At 40.8% G+C, this 15,510-nt stretch overlaps 1 protein-coding gene across 1 annotated transcript in view; it reads right to left on the reverse strand.

Moving 5' to 3' along the window:
• myt1a (myelin transcription factor 1a) overlaps window positions 1-15,510 on the reverse strand; it is a 54,298-nt gene that overhangs the window by 23,755 nt on the left and 15,033 nt on the right. Inside the window, exons 13-16 of the mRNA XM_053318332.1 lie at window positions 5,738-5,800; window positions 1,185-1,253; window positions 880-942; window positions 707-790 (exon numbers count right to left, since the gene is read on the reverse strand). Of these exons, the coding sequence (XP_053174307.1) occupies window positions 707-790; window positions 880-942; window positions 1,185-1,253; window positions 5,738-5,800 (279 nt within the window). The remainder of the gene's footprint in view (window positions 1-706; window positions 791-879; window positions 943-1,184; window positions 1,254-5,737; window positions 5,801-15,510) is intronic.

Here is a 15,510-nt window from a genome sequence, read left to right on the forward strand (position 1 = left end):
AAGCGCTCCTGGATTTTAAAGGGAATGGGAGATGACAGTCTGATACCACATGTGACGCCCAAAACACACCAATGATTAATTAACAAATTTAGCACAACCCCTTTGAAGCATGTGCCTGGCACATCGACCTTTTTTCTGCATTAAAATAGCGAAAGTGGATTCGAACATGTCCTAAATACACGCTTTACACAATGTGCTATAGATTATTAAAATAGGACCCTTAATCTGTTAGACCAATATTTATTTTCCAAATCAAATTAATTCACAAATCAAAATGTTACAGCGACATTAAAGCCAGCACTAAATAACCAAGAGCTGCACAGATCAGTTCATCGCATTATGTTGTCTCCTGGATGACACTGACAATGACAATGACAATGACCAATTATCTCAAGATTCAGACTGCTAGTAGCTGAGATGACCAACCAGTCTTATCCGGTTATCAGCTCCCCGCATGTCCGAAAGCACTGGTGAAAGCACTTTGAGTGGTCAAAGGACTAAAAAGTGCTATATAAGTACAGTCCATTTACCAACAACTGCTGTGACGTCACTCAGTCAAGGCATAAATTATGCAACTATTCTTTAAGTTGGATAAAAGTCAGCTCTGATTGTTCAGACGTCTTCATTACAGTTGTGTCAGTGTCATTCTAACATTATCCAATACACATGCTTGATTGGTTAGAGTTAATGAGCCACTATAGCTCACCTTAACAGCTCAGAGTCTTCCTTGTCATCCTTGGTGGGGGTTGATTTGATCCCACCCTTCTTGGCTCGTGGGCATCCGGACAGACTGACAGAGAGGAACACAGAGTAACAGTCTCAGCACAGGTTTTACAGAGCTACATTGATGGCACACCAGGCATAATGAGGAGCTCCTACCTTCTATGTGAGGCGTAGTTTCCAGTAATGTGGCCTGATCCATCGCAACCTGGAGTTGGACACCTGAGACACACACAGACACTCTCTCACTTTACATTTTTACATTATCGTCCCACTGCAGGCACAAACCAGTTAGCCTCACTAAAATATTAGGGCTCACTGTTTTTGGTTTAGAGTTCTCATTATTGGAATGAAGTATTACTGATTTTTACTATTTTCTATCAGTGTTAAAAGGAGAGCAGGGGCAGACGTGTAGCTGCTCAGTGAACATGTTGGAGTTTAGAGACAGGAGAAAGCAGACATACTTTAGTTCAGCTGTGTGGGCAGCCATGAGGGTCCGAAGTGATTTATCAGCAAGAGGACAGCCTGACAGACTGGAAGATAGGTGAGAGAGAGAATGTCAGAAAAACCAGACTGAGAACATGATGTCTTGAGTATGAGTGAGGGAAAGAGTCAGAGGAGGACTGGGCAACACACACAGCAAGGACAGGAGTTAATTTACTATTCAGTCTCTACAAGTTGTGTAACAGTTGGGAGAGTAAAATGATTAAAGGTGAATGTTTGTGTGTGAAGTCATCTCAGGCAGAATGATAATCTGTTCCCTTCTGTGCCCGAGTCTTGGTAGTCAGCATGTAATACAAACACTGAGGTATGTGGGTAGAACTGAAGAGGCCATTTGAATGAAATCTATTCAACTATAGCAGATTCTTTGACTTATCCTCGTTTTCCCCAATCACTTCAGTGTACACCTCAAATGCAAAGTTGCAATTTGTAACATTATACACATTCTATGATTGAAAAGAAGTAGAGAAGAAAAATCTTATATTACCTGCCCTCAATGTACAGACTTCAAAACACATGTTGTCTAGTTCAGATTGTCCAAATATTTAGTGTCTATGCATTTTCTTAAATTGAATAATAATAACAACTTTTACAATGCCAAGCAGGTTGTCATGTCATTGTCTCTTTCCCTATGTTTTCAAAGGGCATGTAACAATAACAAATAACATTTGAAATGATTCCCCAGTGAATTCCTTAATAAAACCCACAACTGCTTTTAATGTAGTATCTGATTTACTAAATATATAAATAAATAAACAGATGCAGTTTGGGTTCCCGGCCTGATATGGAGCAGACATGAAGTAAGTGACAGCTAAACAGCAACGCTAACATGAAACATGTTAGCAAAAGGCAGCCAACTCACAGTTGAACTTCTCTGTGATGAATTTCAATTCTTCCATAAGGCACTCTTCGTATAAGGCAAGAAATTGACGCTATACGCTCAGAAACAACAAGCTTTCGAGGCCTGGGGCCAGGAGATGGGAGAGCAGATTAATAGACTCTGCCAGGACCATGCCCAGATAACAGCTGAACAAGCCAACATGGTGCATAGTGTCACTGATGCTCTTGACCACATTCAATCTTGAGGAACTGAAAACAAAAGAGCTGAAGCAGGAGCCGAAAACTTTCCTTCTCTGGTAGCAATTGACTGTGATTGATTGCAAGCACCAATCCTAGAAATGGAGCCCAACCAGCACCCATCATCATCCGGTTACATTATTATGCGCAAAAGGAAAGAACTATGCGCCAAACTCTGGGCCTCTTTCAACGTTGTAAAGATAAAGCTCCAGGAAGCTAAGATCAACTTTGGCCTCTACTAAACTGCTGTCTCAGCTGTCAATCTAAATGGCATTCGGAACACCTTCGATTGCCTGCAAGTGTTGGAAAATTTAGCTAGCTTCACAACAAGGGGGGATGATTGCTGCCAGGCTGGCTTGTGATGCGTTAACTGGGAGAAGCAGCAACTGAGTGACCATGTGTGCAGAAGCTGAAGGGCAGTGGGTTTTTCTTCACCCATTCATTTCTGTTTTATGGAGTTTGTTTTTGATAACTGCAGATTGGGGTGAAAGATGGCACTGTCGCTCACCGGGAAAGCAGCAATATTAAGACTGCAATTCAATTATTTATCAGCTCTGCCAGGTAAGAGGTTATGGATTGGTTTGCTTGCCAACCAGTCCAGCAATGTTTACTCGTACAGAGTTTATTCTGGCTTGTGTCTGATAATTGAATATTGTGTTTAGCTTAAAGCTTAGAGCTTGGTTCGTTTTATCACCTGGAACACAAAATGAATTAATGGGGCAGCAAATTAAAGGCAGACATAGCATTTCTTCATGAGACTCATCTGAGAAATCAAGATCACAGCTGTTTACACAAAAACTGGTGGGCCAAGTCTACCATTCCCACTTCCAGTTTAAATCCAGAGGGGCAGCAATATTAATAAGCAAGGCTATCCCAGTTATTTGCTCTGAATCGTTCTCTGTTAGCCAGGGTAGATGTTGTTGTAGAGGGGAAATTATAGAATGGCTCACTGTCACTAGTCTGTATATGCTCCCAATTATGACAATGACACATTTTTCTCATCATTATGATCTTTGATCCGCAGTTTGAACTGAATTATTGGAACAGATTTGAATTGGACTGATCTTCCAACACCATCCAGCCCCTCTCTAAGTCAGCAATGTCAGGCACTGTGACTATGAGGCAGTTGTTAATTCTGACCACCTTCCATCTTGCATATGTTATCTCCCCTTTTCCCCTCTGCTCTGGGTTACAAGGCAGGGTAGTCCCCTTTCTGTGCTTTTATTTGTTCTAGCTTTTGAGCCTTTGATTATATACTAAGGAGGAATTTATAGAGAGGAGGTAGAAAACAGGTGTCCATCCTTGTATGCGGATGACGTGCTTTTATATGTAACGAAGCCCTATAAATCCATTCCCAAAATATTGTCCATTTTAAAGGATTATGGTGAGATCTCTGGTTATAAGCTAAATGTATAAAGAATATTGGATTGCCATTCAACAAGTTTGCCCAAAGTCTTTCATACAAATTTGCCATTTAAAATGACAATAAAGTAATTTAAATATTTGGGTGTGATAATAACAAGAGATGTTTTCTGCTTGTTTAATACAAACTTCAAGCTTCTATTTTAGTGTATTGTTTGTGATCGTGTCTCCCTATCATCATCAATGCGGTAAATCTATAGAGTGGCTGTGTCATCAGAGCAATATGTGCCCGGCATGGGCTCTTTCAGTATAGTTGCATCACCTTTATGTCTCAAAAGTTAAACTCTCTATCTAAATGTTCTCAGATATGGATCCTTGTAACAGATGTAAACTTTCACCTGTCTCTGTAGCACAGTCATTCTGGCCATGTCCTAATCTGTCCACTTATTGGAGTTCAATCTTCAAAACATTGAAATGAAATGATTAAATAATTATGGCAGATCCTTTTATAGCTCTTTTTGTAGTAGCAGGAGAAAACAATAATAATGTTTCTGGAACTAATGTTAAAATAACAAAGTTTGTCACCCTGTAAGCACGAAGATTGATCCTTCTCCAATGGAAGTCTCATCTTATTTTGTGCAACTGTCCTTAGTTTTCAGCATTGTTTTCCTTTTTGTATTGTTAAGTGGCTATTTAGTATGTATAAAAGTTGTATAGGTGTAGCCACACACATCTAAAATAAGCAGATATAATTTTATATAGAGTAAGCATAATAAACATTTGAAGTGCCTTGTTTATAATTGCCATACTTTTGACATTTCTGTCTTTATATAAGCTATGTAAGGTTTCCAAGAGAGTTTGTGGTCTGTAATTACACCCCAAAATGCCCTTTAAATATTTATTCCATCTTAGGTCCATCTTTCCTGGACCTACTATTTTCAATGTTGATTTTGAATGTGCTTCTATCTCCTCTCCTTTCTCCCTCTTTATTTCTCCATCTCCCCCTCTCCCTCTCTTTATTGCTCTCTCTCCCTTTCAACCCCGACTGGTCAAGGCAGATGGCTGCCCACTCAGAGCCTGATTCTGCCTGAGGTTTCTTCTCCGAGTTTTTTTTTGCCACTGTTGCCAAATGCTTGCTCATGTGGCAATGTTGGAGAGAGTAAGGCCTCGACGTGCTCTATTATGTGAACTTCCTTGAGATGACTTTTGTTGTGATTTGGTGCTATATAAATGAAGATTGATTGATTGACTGAAATATATTAAAACATCTATTTCTTAACATCTGTATATTATAACATCATCAATGTATCATATCCATCCTGCTTTTTGATTCTGCAAAACAATCCGTTTGGTTTTACATCCAACGACGCTGAAGCTTAAACACTTATTTTTATCTACATTATCCTCAAGTATTTTTAAATCATTGCCAGAACAAAGAAATAGTGTCATCAAATCAAAATAAACTGCAATGTAACTGATACTTCCAAAATATTGTTCATATGAAAAGTTGAGGGCCCGAAACCAACCTTTGTAGGACCACATACATTCAGATTTCTTTGCTGCAATATTTACATATTTTGCTCATTCTCCTTATGCATTTTAATGGCGTTAAACATGAGAGAACAAAAGCAACACTCTTGTCCATCATCTTTCAAGTTTACAACATATTGTACTTAACACAGCTCCACATGGCATGTTTGAACAGAAAGGTAGCTTTTTTGCCCAAAATTTACAATAACTGCTACTACCATATTAAATCTAATTGGTGACAAGTAGTGGTACTCATTTGGACAGAAATCTTGACAGGCAGGACGCCACACTGCAACATGCTCAGCTACATTTTCACAGGCTGCTACCAGTTTTGAAGTAGGATACTTTTTTGTGAGGGCCCGTTTCTATTATTTCCACCAAGAAATCCTCAAACTGGAAAATAGTGGTCACAAAATTTGATTCACTGGAATCAAAACTAGATTGAAAACATCACACTTTAACCTAGAAGAAAATTACCTGTTAGCGCAACCACAATTTATATTTTTAAAGCACAAAAAAAGTTTGCAAGTCAGAGTACAGGTCTTACCTGCGATGAGATGCGTAGTTGCCAGTGATGTGTCCACTACCATCACAGCCTGGGGTGGGACATCTTGAGCCAAGACACAATTGCAGATCAGTTCATTGCCATAGAACAGGGACATATGCCAGGGACTTGCCAAAAAACACTACAGTATCACTTTTGACTTTTTTCATTACGCAATAATTTCGGTATATTTAATTTAACTTCTTCTGGTGTGCCATTGTGGAAACTCTGAGATTCATGCAATGTGTTCGTATCGGATGATGGTATGGATGGTGCAGATTGGAATGATTTCCATGTTTGAGGTTTAAGAGAGAAAATGTTTCCAAATGAGTCAATGCAAACCTCATTTACAAATATAACATTTTATCCATTATATTTAGGTGAAGAGAACTTAAATAATGGACTTTGACTAACAGGATGCATGTTTGTTTGGGGTGGGTGAGGCTCAGAAGGTACAGCAGCGTCCATCAATTAGAAGATCAGTGGTTCGATTCCCAGCTCCTCCAGTTCACATGTCCACGTGTCCTTAGGCAAGATACTTAACCCTAAATTGCTTCTGATGGCTGTGCCAACGTTGTATGAATGTGCGAGTGAATGCTACATCCTCCTAATGAGCGGGTTGGCACCCTGCATGGTGGCCCCTGCCATCAGTGTATAGATGTGTGTGTGAATGTGACATGTAGTGTTAAAATACTTTGAGTAAGTACCAGTCCATTTTAAAGCTTTTCTGTCTTATTAAACTATAAGTCTGGAGTTAACATAAACATGACTTGGATGTTGTTGTGAATAGTATTCACAAAATGAAAACTGGACATTAAGGTAACTCTAGTATGACAAACATAGCATGAAGCTTAAAGAGAAAATATCTTCAGTGTTCTTGTTTGCTTCTTCATTTGATAGATTGGTTGTGATAGTTGATACATGCATGTCCCATTTGAACTCCAACTTTAGGAGCCAGATGCATTAGAATGTACAGATGACAGACAAATTAAAGGAAAAACCAACATAAACTGTCGTAGTAAGGTGTTGGGCAACCACTTACTGTCAAAACAGCTTCAATGCACCTTGGCATCAGTCCAAAATCTTCCATAAGTGTTCAGCTGGGTTGACATCTGGTGACTGTGAAGGCTATACCATATGATTCACATCATTGTCATACTCATCAAAGCATTCAGTGACCCCTTGTGCCCCATGGATAGGCACACTCTCATTCTGGAGGAGACTACTCCCATCAGGATAGAAATGTGTCATCATGGGATCATCAAGAACTACATCTATAACAATAACAATAAATATAGTTTTAAAATTTGTTTTAATTTTAATGGATGGCAGAGTCCACAACACATATAATGACGGCAGTGGTGAAAAGATATCATTGAGATCACTTTCAGAGCGATTTGATGAACAATAGAAATGCTGTCAAAATCTTTCCCCTAAACCACACAAAATCTGCATCCAGTCTGACATTTCCAGTAAAACTTCAAAACAAAGGCATGACACTTGACTTTATCTTTTTATATGTATTTATGTTATTACAGCTTTCATTCTCTCTCACCTTGGACTTATGCACTATAAATTTCTTTAGGTTTGTCTCTTTATATTATAGTCTACAACAGAGGTCAATAATAGGGGGACCCCGGTCCAGATCCGGACACAGATGCCATCCTATTCGGACCCAGACCTGTAACTACTGAAATATTGAGGACTGCTAAATTTTGTCCAAGTGTTTCTATTTTAAGGGGCACAGTTTCTCCAGCTATTACAGTATAGGAAACTCACAAACCACTCTGCATAGCCAATCTTCTCATGTGACACTGTCATGGCACTGTCTTCTGTGGCATTAATTTATACTCTTTAGTTCCACCTTATGGCAGTTTGTAGTAAAACACATTGGTAAATGCAAAGTGTTTTCCTATTGGTTAGTTCAGATCATGTGACTTGTAAGTTACAAGTCAGCCAGGAAGTGCAGTGTGCATAACTCTCTCCATGCAGTTAGCCAGAAAGATCTTCTACTGAATTGAGACATTGTGAATTCATTTTGTAGTTTGTAACTAAAGCATTATTCGTTGTATTTATTTCAGTTTTACAAAAAAGGTATGGAAAGAGTAAAAAGGAATCAGTGAAACAGTTCAACTTTACTCCCACGTTTGACTTTCTCTGAATCTTGAATATAAGCTATCTGTTAGTTTTGTGCATCGACGTTACATGCCTAAGGGACAGAATAGTAAAAAAGCAACCTCACGGCGTGTACCACAATTCAAGGAAAACAAGCTCCACCTCAATTATTCCTCGCTCATCATCTCGCTTCATACACCTAGACAGTATTAGCAATACATGATGGTGGAGAAAGCAATTGAGAGTGAAGATGCAATAGAGTGTTAGAAAAAATATGTTTGTGTGCTAAGCAGTTATTATATCTTAAGAAAAGAAAATTGTGCCCGCTTAAGTTTCCTGTTATTCTAGTTCAGCTTAACCACATAGGCAACTGTGAAAACTGCATCCTGTTGAAGCATATATGTTTTAAGAGACACTGAAAGGTGAAGAGTTCATGGAAACTTTATGTAATCATCAAACGGCTATACATACTTGTGTGTTAACGTTTAGATTTTAGAGAACTCTGTACCGCTGTGCATGACTTGTCTCCTTGCTGCAAGCAAATAAAGCTTACATTGTCTTGATTCCAATGACTGTGCATCTTTGAGAAAATTCTCCTAACACAGCAAAGCCAGGCATCTAGCAACTTTAAAGCATGAAAGTGAACTAGCTGCAGCTATCGCTGAGACAAAAGTGCTAGAGGCAGCAGCAGAAAGCAAATGTGGAGAGAGGAATTCAGATGTAAGCAACATGTCTGATCGCATTCGTGACTAGATCCAGTGCCAGTCTCAGAAGTTATCAACATCCTGCAGGGGTTAAGCCATATCAACCGTATACGGGGCCCATTGTACATCAACTCAGGCCTGAAACACCATTGAGGCAGCACCGTCTTACAGCTCAAGATGTTCTCAAAAAGCTTGATAATACAACACAGCAGCCTCAAAAGTCAACACCAGTGATCCCCTCACAACTCTGCAGCACTGTTCACTCCCTCACCTATCAGGATTGTGACACAGCCACCACCAAACAATGACATAGACATGAGTGATGTCGCCAGATACTTAGCTTGCGGTGAGCTTATTACATCAGGACTCACTAAGTTTGATGATCGTCCTGATTGGGCGTGGAAGTCACCATTTGCATACGCCATAGATGGATTGCAACAATCAGCTAGTGAGTAGCTAGACCTTCTGTTAAAATGGTTGGGAGAACAGTCTGGGCATTATGTGAGAAGGATTTGAGCCACGCAGGTAGGTAATCCAACTACAGGCCTGCATAAGGCTTGGGAGCGCCTTGAAGACTGCAATGGTGCCCCAGAGGTTGTTGAACAGTCTTTCTTTGACAGGACTGACAATTTTCCAAAGATTAGTACCAAAGATGCAATAAAACTTCAAGAGCTTGGAGATCTCCTACAGGAGGTTGAGTCTGCCAAATATGAAGGTTACTTATCTGGACTAACCTACCTTGACACCGCCCGTGAAGTGCGGTAACCTTACTGCACTGAAGTGCACTACGGTTACCCAGATGGCCGCCCAGAGAAAGCGATCAAGCTCTATGTGATCCTAGATGACCAGTGCAACCATTCGCTTGCCACAACTGAGTTCTTCAACCTGTTGACTGTTAAGGGAGAAAGCTCAGTATACACCCTATGTACCTGTGCTGTGAAACCACAGGGAGAAGGGCCACAGGTTTCATGGTGGAGTCCTTAGAGGGAGCGACAAAGGTGAAACTGCCTACTCTGATTGAGTGTAACAACCTGCCAGATGACAGGGCCGAAATACCAACTCCTGAGGCAGCACAGTGGCATGCTCACCTCAAGCTCATCACATTCCCCCACTGGACCCAGAAGCCCAAATTCTTCTTCTCCTGGGTCAGTACATCCTTCAACTCCACAAAGTACGGGAGCAACGGAATGGACCCAACAACATCCCCTATGCACAGAGACTCGATCTAGGTTGGGTCGTGGTGGGAGACGTCTAACTGGGATCAGTGCATAAGTCTGCAGCTTTAAGTAAAGGTGAATCATTTAAAGTGAAATTCACAATGTGATATATATATATATATTAAAAAAAAGAAAAACTATCTTTTTTGAGAACCAGTTGTGGATGTAAAATATATTTTTTTCTTTTTTGTTTTGTTTTATGGATATGAAACACACATGGTTTGATTATTTTTTTCTACAGCCTTAAGTACTTACCACAGCCAAGTACTTACAATAGATGTTTCAAGAGTTTTCTCTTGCATTTGACACTCTTATCTTCGACAGCTGTGCCATAGGAACCATCTTTGAAAGATCACTGGATGATGACACAGTTGGGCTATCAATTGAAGGAATCATGGACTGAGAGATGGTCGTGGACGACAGCAACAGTTGGGTGGCGCCATTCCCATTCAAAACACCATGCCAACGGCTCCCCAACAATAAAGACCAGGCAAAAGATGGTGGACCTTAATGGCCCTTAATCTGGATATTGATCTGACTCCCATTCAACCCAGCATCGGACTTAGCTGGGATCTGAAGAAGAAAGTATTTACCTTTTGTGTAGCTGACACTGAGAAGCCTTTTACACAGAGAGGGATACACACTACTGTCAATAATCTCTTCGACCCACTGGGGTTTGTTGCACCAATCACCATTCAGGGAAAGTTCCTGCTAAGGGAATTAACAAGTGAGGTTCTTGACTTGGATTTCCCCCTTTCCGAGGACAAGGTAGAACAATGGAACACCTGGAAGAAATCACTGTATGTTCTTGAGCAGCTGGAGATTCCCAGACCATATGCTATTACCACCCTTTCTACAGCCCTGAGAAAGGAACTTCATATTTTCTCAGATGCTTCCGTTAAAGCGATTGCAGCAGTAGCATATCTGCGCATCATTAACAGCGAAGGAGCATGTCATACCGGATTTGTTCTTGGTAAAGCAAAGCTAGCTCCACAAACAGCTCATACCATCGCCAGACTGGAACTGGGAGCTGCTGTTCTTAAACTGGACTTCATCCCTGATGATACACGGATAGTTGGGTTGTCTTGGGATTTATCCATAACCAGACAAGGTGTTTGGTGTCTGTCAGCAACAGAGTGCAGCGTATCAGGAGGGTCAAGCCCATCACAATGGCATTACATCTCTAAGAGTCATAACCCTGCAGACTATGCCACTCCCTCCGTACCAGCAGCCCTGTTGAGCAGCACCACCTGGCTCACAGGACCTGCTTTCCTGTCACAAAGTCAAGACAAACCATCTCTGGAGGAGGAGGGGTTTGATCTCATCAACCCACATAAAGATGTGGAGGTTCATGTCTCGCCACTACTCAATCTACTAAGAGGTCCTATCTAGGATCCCAACGTTTCGAGTGCTTTTCTTAATGGAGGTCACTGGTGAGAGCCATAGCTTCTCTTGTACATATCGTCCAATCTCATAAGGCGAAAGATGGTCAGGACAGAACGTGCAGGTCATGGCACCACTGCACAAAGCCACACACAGTAGAGGAACTGTTGCAAGCAGAAGCAGTCATAATCAAGGGAAGCTTACAAAGGAGAGCTGGCCTGCATTGCTACTCGAAAAGACATTACAAGGAGCAGTGTTCTGAAAAAACATGGACCATGGTGGCCTTCTAAGGATTGGAGGCTGACTGAAGTATGCTGCTTTAGACTTCAAAGTAGGGTTGCAAAGGGGTGGAATATTTCCGGTAAATTTCCGGAAAGTTTCCGGTAAATTTCCATGGGAAGTTAAGCTGGGGAATTTTGGAAATATTCCAAATTGGAAACTTTCCATGGGAATTGTGGGAATTATGGGAATTTATGGGAATTAAATGGGAATTTATGGGAATTAAATGGGAATTTATGGGAATTGAGGGTAATTTAGTGGAAAGGTATCATCATTTGATTGATTAATTGGATAAAAAAAATTCCACCCCTTCATTAAAAAACAGAACATTATTTTAAGTTGACGATGAAATAAGGTGCACAATGTTGCTTGATGTCCCTGAGCTGTTGAAGTTATATTAAATTATAAAATTATTTATAATTTAATATAAAAAAACAACTAAATGTTATTATTCTTAATGGTTTCATGCACAACTCTGAAAAAATAAAACAATGTGTCTGTGACGCTACACATCCCTGAGGGGGATGTGTCCAATGTATCCTGGTGGAGATACAACTCATAAAATCCAAAATATACAAGATGTTTTTAAAACTATTAGTTATTGTTATTTACTTAGGTGCAAATCCTGTCTGTTAAAGTGATATTTACTGTATAAATTGTGGTTTATTTGGTTTTGACCAGTTTTATTTTTTCCACCATAAGGCTAAATATAGCACTTACACATAAAAATATCCCTAAATATATTACCATATACTGTCATCAAAACCACAGGCTCAAAAGTCTGGCTTCAAGTTGTGTGCTCTGGGCTCAAAAGTGTGGTCCAGAATTATAGAAATCATCTGTGCATGTGATGGAGGAATGCACAGTGCATGTAGGGGGCGTGGCCTCATTATGCACAGTGCATGTAGGGGCCGTGGTCTAAGTAGCCCTGCAGTAAACAGTGTGCTATGTGAGCATGTGATAGCATAGATATCTGGTTGTTTTAGTCAGGATTATGCTAAAATATTACACAACTATATTTAAGTTTCCCAATAAGAACATACCTTCATACCGTCAATTCCCGGTTTATTCCCGTTAATTCCCATTAATTCCCGTTAATTCCTATGGAAAGTTTCCAAGTTTGAAAATTCCCGGAATTTTGCAATCCTACTTCAAAGAAAAGTTCCCTGTGATCGTCCTAGGTTGCAGCCATGCTGCAAAACTGCTTGTGGAACACTACCATAATCGAGTCAAGCATCAAGGTTGTGTGTTCACTGAAGCTGTTGTTCGCACTGCTGGATATTGGATTGTGGGTGTGAGGAAACTAAACAACAGCATCCTTCAGAGCGTGATATGCTACAAGCTTCGTGTCAAGGTAACCGAACAGAAGATGGACGGAACCACTGAACCACCTTTCACGTATGTTGGGCTGGATGGTTTGGCCCCTGGACAGTCGTTGCAAGGCATGGAGGAGGGCAGGCACAAAGCAAGAGATGGGCCGTTCTCTTCACCTGCTCGAGTTCTTGGGCCATACATATCGAGCTGATTGACTGCATGGATTCATCCACCTTCATAAATGCCCTAAGAAGGTTTTTTGCTCTACGAGGACCTGCCAAGCAGATCCGTTCAGATTGTGGGACTAACTTCATATGGGTCTGTAAAGAGCTGGAAGTCCTGCTGACTGAACCCCATGAACCCAGAGTAAGGAAGTACCTCAATGCAGAGGGCTGTTCATGGGTCTTCAATCCGCGTCATGCATCGCACATGGTGAGGGGTGGGCCTGGGAGTGGATGCTAGGTGTCTCTAGATGCATACTAGATTCCATGCTGCAGCAGGCCAGTCCCTCTCATTTGACACGCTATGTACCTTGATTGCAGATCAATTCAAGGCCTCTTACTCCTATCTCAACAGACCCATAATCACCCTTTTTATTGACACCAGCCATGACCCTCACTCAAAGGGTCTGTACTCTCCATCCTCCTCCAGGTGATTTCAAGGAATCTGACCTCCACAGACAACAATGGCAGTAGGTGCAGCATCTTACTGATACTTTCTGGAGCAGGTGGAGGCGTTAATACCTGCAACGCTTCAGAATTGGAGCAAATGGCAGGATGAACGAACAAACCTAAAGGAGGGTGATGTCGTCCTTCTAAAAGATTCTCAAGCCATGCGCAATGAATGGCCCATAGCCTTGGTGACCAAGGCATTTACTTGCAGTGAGGGAAGAGTCAGAAAAGTAAAGCTTAGGGTTGCAAGGCATGGGGTAGTCAAGACGCTCCTTAGACCTGTGTCTTTTCTCCATAGTTCAACAAGGACTGATATTTTCAAATCTTGTTGGTGGACATTCCATTAGTTATAGTGGTATCTAATTAATACCAGGTTGGGAGTGTCGTGGCACACATTCTGTGGCCACAATTTATACTCTTTAGTTCCACCTTGTGACAGTTTGTAGTAAGGAATATTGGTAAATGCAAAGTGTTTTCCTATTGATTAGTTCAGATCATGTGATTTGTAGGTTAGAAGTCAGCCAGGAAGTGCAGTGTGCATAACTCTCTTCATGCGGTTCTCAAAGTGTGGGGCGCGTCCCACTGGTAGGGAATAGAGACATGACAGGTGGGGCACAACGAACAGGAGGAAATTTGCCTTTTTTATGCCTATCTTTATTAATGCCTTTCTTTATTGACAACAAAGACCAAACACTCAAAACAAAGCACCAGACACAAAAACAAAGGAGTCATTAATAGCCTAGTCTACATGTAACCTAAATTAAAAGAACATTAGATAGGAGAACGGGAGAAAATGTAACCTGGAACCATAGTGTGAAAATAATGACTGACGTCGGCATGTTAATTGCCGACGTCAAAAACACAAACTTCCACACAGAGAGATAAGAGGCTAGTGTGGGCAATAATGTTAATGTTACAAAATTGATAAATTTGACCACAAAAGTTGGCAATCCAGTGCCAGCAGAGAAACACAAGACACTGAACTTCCTTTCTGCCTCATACATGCGCTCAACCTCCAAAAAGCTCACTTTGCCCCTGGAGAGCCACCTTGCTTCACTGTGAAAACAACACACATGTATGATCAGCTCACAAAGTACGGAGAACAGTCACGCTATCAGGGTTTGGGTTTTAATCAAATCTACCACGCTCACAACCTCTGTCACAACCTTGTTTAGTTTGGGGCTGAGCTGCCTTGACGCTAGTGCTTCACTATCTGGCATCTGGTGCAACCCTCTTCATTAGTGCCGGCTCAGTTATAGTGTGTAGTTTTTTTTGCATTGGACAATTCTGTATTCTGTAAATGAAGCCATTTGTGCTTCACAGTTCACTGCTGTAGCATTTATCATGCGATTCTCCTGCTGTCTATTTATTTATATTTTTTCTGAAGCACCTAATTACCACTAATTTTTGTTCTGCTGAAGAGGGCCAGTTTACTGAGATGACCTCTGACTCCACCCTGAGGCTGAGGTTTATAGCTCAGTGGTATTTTGTTAGCGTTTTGTTGGGGCGATGGGGGCAGGTGGGGCCTGAAAATTCCCCTTTGTCCGAAGTGGGGAATGACAGAAGGGTTAGCCATTAAGATCTTCTCCTGTTTTCCTTTTCATGTGTGACTCGGAGAGCCTGTGCTTGTAAGTTTGTCACTTTTTTCATGTTTTGTGCATGTCTGCAAATAAGTTGGAATTCATATGTATAGAGTTCAAAAAACAAACTATTTTGTGATCATTTAATTTGTTATAGTCACAGCATATGTATGGAGAATATTAAGCATTGTGAATTCATTTTGAACAGTTTGTAACCAAAGCATTATACTTTACGTATTTATGTCAGTTTTACAAATTAACAAAAGAATGGTGTCCCTCAAGTTTCGGTGCTTAGTCCCCTCCTTGTCATCCTCTACCTCCTCCCCCTCAGTGACAACATTTGTCCACAATCTCCATTTCCACTGTTAGGATGATGACATTCAACTTTACATCTCCACTAAAACGATCTCTACTGCCACCTACACCTCTCTTATTAACTGTCTGACTGAAATTAAACTCTGAATGCAAAAAACCTTTCTTAAACTCAACTGTGACAATTCCACACTCATCGTT

Source organism: Scomber japonicus, chromosome 4 (assembly GCF_027409825.1).
Source record: "Scomber japonicus isolate fScoJap1 chromosome 4, fScoJap1.pri, whole genome shotgun sequence".
NCBI classification, from domain to species: Eukaryota; Metazoa; Chordata; class Actinopteri; order Scombriformes; family Scombridae; genus Scomber; species Scomber japonicus.